General features: G+C 37.3%; 2 protein-coding genes across 2 annotated transcripts in view; one reads left to right on the forward strand and one right to left on the reverse strand.

The window, feature by feature from the left end:
• The first annotated feature begins 817 nt into the window (after nucleotides 1-817).
• On the forward strand, nucleotides 818-4,196 carry barhl1a (BarH-like homeobox 1a). Its single transcript, XM_067407861.1, has 3 exons — nucleotides 818-1,214; nucleotides 2,150-2,372; nucleotides 3,418-4,196. Exons 1-3 carry the CDS (start codon nucleotides 818-820, stop codon nucleotides 3,695-3,697), a joined length of 900 nt encoding a protein of 299 aa, XP_067263962.1. The 3' UTR covers nucleotides 3,698-4,196.
• Nucleotides 4,197-5,193: 997 nt separating this feature from the next.
• The window catches only part of ddx31 (DEAD (Asp-Glu-Ala-Asp) box polypeptide 31), a 19,506-nt gene continuing 14,811 nt past the window's right edge, over nucleotides 5,194-9,888 (reverse strand). Inside the window, exon 20 of the mRNA XM_067407740.1 lies at nucleotides 5,194-5,693. Within this exon, the coding sequence (XP_067263841.1) occupies nucleotides 5,546-5,693 (148 nt within the window). The 3' untranslated portion in view covers nucleotides 5,194-5,545. The remainder of the gene's footprint in view (nucleotides 5,694-9,888) is intronic.

Raw genomic sequence — 9,888 nt, forward strand, 5'->3', positions numbered from 1 at the left:
ACAAATTTAAAAAACCCTGGTTTAGATGTTGTTCTGATGAAGGAAAAAAAGGAAACTGACAAAGTGCTAAATGTAAAAATCCAGCATCTTGTGCTGGATCCACATGTCACGTATTACGTATCTGCATTTTATTTAGGACAAAAAAGGAGGGTTGACTATGTTTCTCCTCCTCCCACAACACATACGTGATCATCCCCCCCAAAAACACCCTTTAACCAATAACGACGTGGCGCTCGGGACAAACGCGGAATGGACACCTTTAAAAGCGTGTTCCTCCTCCGGTATTGGCTGTTTCCTTGAGGGTGTCATTTTCAGGTCGTGGAGATCACTGCCTGTGTTTATACTCTGTTACACAGGTTTAGTCCTCGCAGACCTGGGCTAGAACTTTACACATCAGCATCGGGTTTAGGTCAAACGATTAGGGGGTTAGTATGGTTGTAGTTGTGCCTCTAGAAAGCCAGATAAGTTTTCAAGCTAATGAATAGTTATATACAGAGTGCTCTTATGTGCGGGGTGAGTAGTTGTACCTGTCCTTGGTGCTGAAACTGACCTGTGCACTTCACGGATTCGCTTTTGAGGGACTGGATGAGAACAGTTTAAACAAAACTAAGCTGTAATCGACAGCAGAAGATCTCTTATTAATATTGGACCTTTCTTTCTGGGACAGTATCAAAAGGAGTTTGGAAGACTTTTTTTTTCTTTTTTTCTCAGAATTATGATCTGATTTTTCCGTTTTGAATCTGCACATTTCTCAGCTGTATCACCAAAACCAGTGTCAGAAAGGACAAATGCACATTTGATTTTAATTTGACTCACAATGGAGGTATCAAACGGGTCGAGCTTTGGGATCGAGTCTATACTTTCTCACAGACCTACCAGCCCGTGTATGTCCAAGGGGGAATGCAGGTCTCCAGCGGAGTTGAGCCCGCGGTCGGACATGGACAGTGGCTGCTCGTCGCCTCCCTCCCCGAGACGGACCTCAGTGGAAGACGCAGTGCAAAGACACGCTCGCGCTCTCGGACTGGACTCTCCTTTACAAATATCTCAGCAGCCGAGAACAGTCACGTCCTCGTTCTTGATCAGAGACATACTAGCGGACTGCAAACCTCTGGCAGCCTGTGCTCCTTATTCCAGCACTGGACAGTTAGCACAAGATGCTGAAGACTGTATGGACAAACTTCACAGCAATTCGTCCTCGGACAGTGAATACAGGGGTGAGACACTAATCTTGTTTTGTTTTTTTAAAACATCTTACAAAGAAACTTTGAAGGTAAATATATGCTCAAAAGATCCATAATACAAACACAATTAAATTTTGGTTTTATTTACAAGATTAGGCTATTTAATACGGTTTGCTGTAAATTAAAATGGTTATGGTCACGCCGTTAAGCATTTTCCTAAGAAATCAGGTAAACATAACAAGTCATATATATATATATATATATATATATATATATATATATATATATATATGATGTTTAAAATAAAGATCCAAAATATGAAAGCCTGAAGACGGAGGTTTTTCCAAGAGATCACAAAATAATAAATACGCATTGCTGACATAGCAAGAAAAATATATCAAATTATTTAGATTTTTATGATCTTACTTTCGTTTTCGTTTCTCTTCGTTCCTATAACGCAGTTCAATGTAATTATTTGTCAAGGTATAAGATATTTAAGTTTTAGTTTTGAAGGTCACTTTAGTCTATATTTTTAATGCTTTCAAAACCAAACCAAATGTCCTGATACAGGTTCAATCGAGAGGATCTGTGTGCTCACAACTGACTAGCAATAAAGGTGTTTCATTAGAGAATTTTGGCTATGGATTTGGCCATCTGATGATAAAATGTGTAACCCAAAGCGTGTCATAATACAATCCGCATTTGAGTCTCAAGTTCTTATTGCAGCTCGATAAAAATTATTTTAATGCAGAATTACAACAATTTAGGCCTAATATTATCAGAAAAGTTTTAGTGCTGTTGAAACGTCTGTCTAAACAACAGACATTTAAAATAATTAACCTTGTGAAATTGAAGAAATTTACTAATGGGAAATGGACAAACAGAAACGAGAATATAAAAAAAAGTGTCAATGTAATTTCTGTCAAAATGACAAATGTTTATGGTGTATATTTGCATGGTGTTTTCAGTGAAAGACGAGGCTGATCGAGAAATCTCCAGCAGTAGGGACAGCCCCAGCTCCAGGCTGAAGAAGCCTCGTAAAGCCCGCACTGCGTTCACTGATCACCAGCTGGCGCAGCTCGAGCGCAGCTTCGAGCGTCAGAAGTATCTGAGCGTGCAGGACAGGATGGAGCTGGCAGCATCTCTCAACCTCACTGACACACAGGTCAAAACATGGTACCAAAACCGCAGGTGAATACAAACATCTTGTGAAACATAATAGCCAAGGTTTTTTGTTTTGTTTTGTTTTGTTTTTTTTAGTCAAAGATACAGAAGTATACTAGTATACTTCTGAGCCGTTTTAAAAGGCCTTTAAATATAGGCCTAAAGGTTTTATACAAAAAACACGAAAAGATTAATATAAAAATATTATTAATATCAATGTAAAATAATTGCTTGTAGTAGGCCTAGTTGTTTGATGTTGCTGTTATCCTGTCAAATTAAACCACAACTGGGGGAAAAAGTTGTGCATATACAACCTCCAACACCATGAGTCCAACACATTTAGTCATAAATAATAAATTACTGCATCATGTATCAATAATTTAGCTTCCGAGTAGTAATTAAACAATTGGCAAAATTATGAATTATTTATCTGAAATGGCTCTTTGCTGAGTGACAATTTGACGGATGAGTGTTCAACAGGATATTACACGGATTCAACCTCGACGAACAAAAACTTTCTATCAATTGGCAAATACTTGTTCACACTTTACCTTTAACTGCATTAAGGCAATTTTGGAAAAAATTCAATTGTATTTTTTTTTTATATTCTTGTTGGTTTAAGACATTTTTGTGCGGAAAATACAAAAAAGGAGAAAATACTAGGCCTAAATATAGGATATTTCTTGCACCTTAATTTTAAAACATTTTTAAATCACTAAGTTCTCTTAGGGTTCCTCACTCGTTAGTTTTAATAATATCAATTTATTTGAAAAAGAAAAATCTGAAAGACCTAAGACTTAAAGACTTTGACACTTAAAAGGATCGCCTTTGTTTTGTTGTTTTGGTGTCACATGACAACAAAATGGCTTCCTGCATGTTAGTTACGCCACTTTGATCTGGCGTACACGTTTTTTTGTTGTTTAAATATATTTTAATAATAAAAATAGAAAGCTAAACTACGGGAACATTGTTTTCCCAAGAATTTTAACCATTTAATGAGAATGTTTTAAGAAAACGTGAACACTAGTATGTATATCAAATCAATGAGGCCTATGTTGTTTGTTTCCAACAGAACGAAGTGGAAACGGCAGACAGCCGTTGGGCTGGAGCTCCTCGCAGAAGCAGGGAATTACTCGGCTCTACAGAGAATGTTCCCATCACCCTATTTCTACCCTCAAAGTTTGGTCTCTAACCTCGACCCGGGGCCAGGGTTGTATCTCTACAGAGGGCCGTCCGCTCCTCCACCACCGGTTCAGCGGCCTCTGGTCCCGAGGATCCTCCTGCACGGTCTTCAGGGCGGCGGAGATCCAGCATCTCTCTCTGGAGTGATACCGCGACACACGCCGCGATGAACTGATCCAACCTGACAACAGCTCCAACCTCAGGAACGACAGGGTCGCGCTTGGACAATACCCATGAAACTGAAAACCTAAACGCGCAATAATAGACTTTCCAAATGACTCTGACCAAAAGGTGAATGCTAACTATTTATTTAACTTTAAAGTGCGAGAGAAGTTATCAGAAAATTATTTGATGAGGTTCATCCATGAACCTCGTGACTGTGTTCTGATAAGAAGTTGCTTTTCCCCTATAGGAAATCGCGTGGTTTATTTGCACAAAATTATGACGCAAACAAACCAAAATAAACCTCATAAAAATAATTTGTCAATTTCAGTGGAACCATATGCAATGCTGAACAATTGTGGATTTTTTTTTTTTTAAATTCTGCCTAAAGATAAACATGCATTTTACGAACAAACATAATAAAACTAAAATTACTGATTAACAAATGACTGTATAACTGAAATGTAATTTATCACCGATTATTGTGATGGTGGTTGTACTGCTGTGCGGCTGTTTTACAAAAAAATGAATCCACAATATGAAATACACAGATCAACGAAAAAAGAGAGAAAAAAATAGCACTGCAACCTGTATAACCAGTTTTTGTAGAAATAGTGTTGTGGTTATGGGTACTTTACAACCCCAGTTCAACAGACGCCAAAATAATTTTCTAAATAAAAGACTGAATTTGTCACACATATGTCGGAAATAACTTACTCTTCGATATCCTCATGGTCAAATAATTATTGTATATTGGTTGTGGACATATGACGCATAAAATGGGCTTTAAAAATAAGTAAAAATGTTTTTACACGAACATTTTTTTTTTTTTTTTTTTTTTGAGTGCATAAGAGCTGCAATGGGACATCACACCCAACAGCCAGTGAACGCAATAAATAAATAAAAAAAACTGTTTCCTGTGCTCATATTGTGACTACAAGCACACTTTCTCCCAACAAGCTGCATTTACATCAATATTTACATTTTTAATCAACGTAAGTATACAAATTGCTGCCAGTGGAAACCTTTTGTGAGCTCTCTTCACAGGCGCATCGTAAAGATCAGCTCACCCACGCCGAAATGAGCTTAAGTGGTTTGTTGTGTGGGTTTAATTGACCAATCATAATAGGCGTTTCATTATTACAGACCAATCAAATTTTTACAAGCGGCTTTTACGGAAATAAAGCGACCGTGAAACGTAATATTCCGGTCAAATTTCTTTTAGCGCTCGCAGCGAAGACTCGGCCAAAAGACAGCAGCTGGTGACCGGGCGAGACAGACCCAACGCTTGGACAGCTGGTCAGCGTAAGCCTCCATACATATCCACCCCTATTTACCTGACCAAGCCGAAATTCAAGCCAGGGAAACGAGCTAAAAAGCTTTTAAACAAAGACTATTTCTATGCGGTGTTCTCATAACCTTGTGTACAACATGAAAGGCACGCCATGTTTGATTGCCACTGATTCTGAAAAATCAGACACACACACATCAAATACAACTCACTTTTATGTAAAATTCATTTTGATTAAACAGCGTGTGTTCACGTACATTACAGTGCTCAAATAGTCATGTTTAATTCACCATTTATAATAAATTCATAATAAATTCATAATAAAATATTTCTTGTGCATTTCACGCCAATAGGCCCATTTTACCATCTGCGTCAAAGCTTTTGCATGGAGCAGGTTTTCAGACCGTGCTGCTGACCAGTCGTGCTTTGTTCCAGGTAAAAATGTCACACTGTGTAAAAACACCTGTGAGTTCAACCATGAGAATCCACCTGGCCATGAGAAGGCTCCGACCTCAGCACTTCTCGGCCGAAAAGAGCATCTCGGGTCGCTCCTATATCTTCCACTTTATGCAGCGGTAGATTCCTCTTCCTCCGCTTGACCTTTCTTCTTTTTCCTCTTCTTCTTAGACTTGGATTCTCCCTCTATCCCACTGAAATACTCTGAGCGCATTAGGTTTGACACCCGCTGCTTTGCTGTGAGTTTCTTGGGAGGCCTGAAAAACATTTAAATGAAGAAATACTATCACTCTTATGTGTATATAAAAAAAAAAAAAAAAAAATCAAAACAGAATAAAGAAACGATAAGAATGGCACAATAAACAGGAACCATGTGAATTGCTCTCAAAGTTTCAAAAGCAATCTGAGATTTATCCTGTAAAGAGAGGAGGTAGATAGAGTCTGGCTGAACAAATTTCCCACTGTCGTCAATAAAAGGCTCGTAGACAGCAGCGGGGGCCTGATGTAAAACTAGTGACTGTTTATCTAATCAATAACTGTGGAGAATGAAGCGGCGCTTTGCCCCCCTGGGTCTGCTTAAGGATCCAATACACACACACCTACCTCATGGTGACACACGACACACTCTACCCCCAGGGCTTAGAGCGGCTATGAGACAGCAGTTATTGTTCTTTTGGTCCCTGAGCACTCTACAGGGACCCCTACAGGCGAGAAGCAGAATGTATGCAGACATACACTATGGTGTATATATATATAATATATATATATAATATATATATATATATATATATATATATATATATATATAGAATGTCACTATATTTACACTTACTGAAAGAAGAGTCATAAATATGATCTATGCCTCAGCAGCAGTGATCCAGAGCTAAAATGAGAAACCCATCAAAGTTCTCCTCAGAAACAAAGAACGTATACAGAGTGAGATCGGCAAGCAGACCGAAGAACAAAATGGAGTGAAATAAAACGAGAGCACCTGGTCACAAAATTAGTGCAATGACATGTCGAAACTATTCACAGCCCAACTAGAAAGACAAAAAGACGATCCTGTGGGGCGTCCAGATCTAGACATGGTTCCCATTCATTCTGACTAATCTCTATGATTTGTCCATGTCTTTTTCAGCCATTTATGATGACTAGATAAGAATTAAAATAAAAAATGTACCTCTGTTTCATAGAGATTTTCTTTTTACTAATTGTAATTTTAGCTGAAAGAAGCATATATACAATGCAGTTCAAATGTTCGGGACCAGTAAGATTTTTTTTTTCCAAGGATGCTTTACAATTGATCAAAAGTGACTATAAAAATGAATGTTAGTTTAAGGAGCACAACTGCTTTCATCATTGATAGGAAATATTTCTTGAGCAGCAATTTAGCATATTAAAATGATTTCTGAAGGATCATGTGACGCTGAAGACTGGGGTAATGATGCTGAAAATTCAGCTTTGCCATCATAGGAATAAATTACATTTTAAAAGTTATTAATTAACAGTTATTTTAAAGTTTTATAATATTTAACAAAATATAACTTTTTATATCAAATAAATGTAGCCTTGGTAAGCTTAATAGATGCACCATATTATATAAAATATGAGCAAATAAAATATACTGAATTAACTACAGTCAAACCAAAAATTATTCAGACATTTTTCATATTTTTACCAGTGGGTGCAGGACACTATAGTTCATTTATGTAAGTGAGAATAGCAAAATAAAGTAAATTGTGACATATTATACCCAAAAATTCTTCATACAGTGGACTACCAGTAAAACTGTAACCAAAAATTATTCAGACACTTTGATCTGACCATGTTTTGCTTAAGTGTTGTCTGACATAATTAAGATACATTTTTTTCTGACACAGTTTAACTCTGAGATCTTGTCATATTTTATTACCATTTTTATAAACTATAGAAAATAATCTGTAATAATGAATGAAATGTTCAAGGTGTCTGAATAAATTTTGGTTTGATTGTATATTAACTGTTATATATTATTAACATCCTGCAAAAATAAAAACTAGAATTAAATTCTCAGAAGGACTGATGCGTGTGTATTTTTGGTTGTCTGTAATGGCCTCTCCTCTGTGTACCAGAGGTCTTTGTTGTTCAGTCGCGAGTCCATAAGTGTGTGTGTATGTTTATATTGGTGTGATCTGCTCATTAGAGAAATCTTGTCTGGACATGGACAGTGTATACCACAGCCAGCTGTAATGAAGTCTCTCCTGACAGGACGGCTAGACTCGACTGAGACCGTAAGGCACAGCACAGCACAGCACAACACAGCAATGTCCCACACACACATACACACACAATTAGGCTGGGAATAGTAAATGTTAATAGGGCCAAAGCACTGACCAGTTAAGTTGCATCGACATAGTGCAGCATGAATATTCTATATAGAGTGATGGCTGGTAAATATAGATGTCAGCTATGACGGCTGATCAGTTCATTACGGGTGTTGTCTGTTGTCTGGGCAGTGGAGAGAGAGTGTGAGTGCATTTGGGCTGCTCTGGGGGCAGCTCCTCTGGGACTGACCTATTGTCCCGCTCCATGGGTTTCATTCACAGGTCCTGCTGCAGGTCACCCTGCCAATTACTAGTGGTTAGACACATGCTTCTCCCTATAGTGTCTGGGCCAGCATGTGGCAAAAGTCAAAACTCAACACTACCAAAAAGAAGTGCACATGTACAAATGAAGCCATAAAACAATTTAATAGAAAATTGTGAAATTATGAAATTGATGAAATAAACAGGGCTTAATTGAGTAAGCCAATGGCTCATTATCAAAGCCAAATCATTTTTTTAGTAGAATTTGTCAACTAAAAAAATGCAGAATTGCTTGATAAAGATGTTTTTTTTTTTAAATGTTTTTAAGAGTCACTGCTGTTTATTGTGACGACAGGATGTTTTAGTTTATGGACTACATTGATTTAAGTTTGTGCCACATATTGGGACCTCATGTTAAACAATAACCATTCATATCTGTTGTTTTTAGAATTTTTAAATATTTAATATTTATACACAATATTTGAATTTATAAATGTGAAATTATATAAAAAATGTTTTAGAATACTCTTACTTATTCATCAGTATCAGTTCTAATTTATACAAAAAAACAAGCAAGCAAGCAAAAACAATTTTAACATTCATATATGTACTTGTATAAAGGTATTCTAATATTATTATTGATTATTGGGAGTATGTATCTTTATTTACACATTGTCAATGTCAGATAAACAACCTGGCAATAACCTGACTTGTATAAGTCAAAAGATTCTATCCATCACCGAAAGAGTTGGCAGTTATTTTTTTATTATTATTATTATTATTAAATATGGCTGAAAAATGACTGGTGGTTCAGTGAGGGAGCCAGCTGTGAAATCTGACACTGATGGAGTAAGTGTGACTTCATAAGAGTCATGTCTTCATGATTCGGACATTGCAACTCGCACCGTGTTCGTAGTCGAGTAAACTCTACATTACTGGTCCATGCTCTAATACAATTTCTCATGAAATACTTTCCCGACTGACTAGATTTTAAATTACTGATGCAAATTTTTGTTTTTAGTCACATTTTAAATCATAGCCTAAAGCCCTGAAACGACTTTATCTTAATAGTTTTACATGTTGAGAACGTTCACAGCGCCCTTCCACAACAGAATAAGTTCTTCTGTAAAGAACGACTATTGGGAGTCTGTTTTCCACTCTGAAATAAAATGATGCTACTCAATTAAATTTAATGTGTCACTAACCTTGAGTTAAGCAACTTTAACATCAGTTTTACCAAACCATACCTGACACCCCCTTCACAGCACAGAGACAGCACGCAGGGCTTTTGAGCCTTTATCTCAAAGGCACATTGAAGAACAGACGGTGGGATGAAAGAGAGGGAAGTAAAATACAGCAGAATACACTGACAATAACAGAAATTTTCACATGACAATTCTGGTCTGACAAGAGAACTGTGATCATTGCATGTGCGGGTCAGCTATGAAACACATGCTAAAAGCCTAAAGGAGAGGTTTGTATGTGAATATTCTTTATATAAACGTTGCACAAGGATACAGATGATGCTCCTCGCTATGTGACAGTAATGACGTTCAGGATGGTGTTTGGCTTTGGCTCAGTTTAATTAAGTGTCCTGTGGAGAATCTGACCACATATAAATGCACAAAAGAAGGCCTACACCGACACATACACGCTCAAGGGCTAGTCTGGACAAGGCCTTTGCTAAACAGACCACACGCTTGCAGCACCATTTCAATCCGATGGGAAATGACCACTAATAACCTTGCAGTGTCAAGCACTGGCCAAACATCATATTGAGCGCCTAACAACCATACTGTGATGTACTGGCCATATCATCAGGACAAAATCAATCATCACCTGCCATTACAAATTACACCTACTGCTATAAAATTAAGTAAATCAGACC

This window comes from Chanodichthys erythropterus, chromosome 13, assembly GCF_024489055.1.
Source record: "Chanodichthys erythropterus isolate Z2021 chromosome 13, ASM2448905v1, whole genome shotgun sequence".
Lineage (NCBI taxonomy): Eukaryota > Metazoa > Chordata > Actinopteri > Cypriniformes > Xenocyprididae > Chanodichthys > Chanodichthys erythropterus.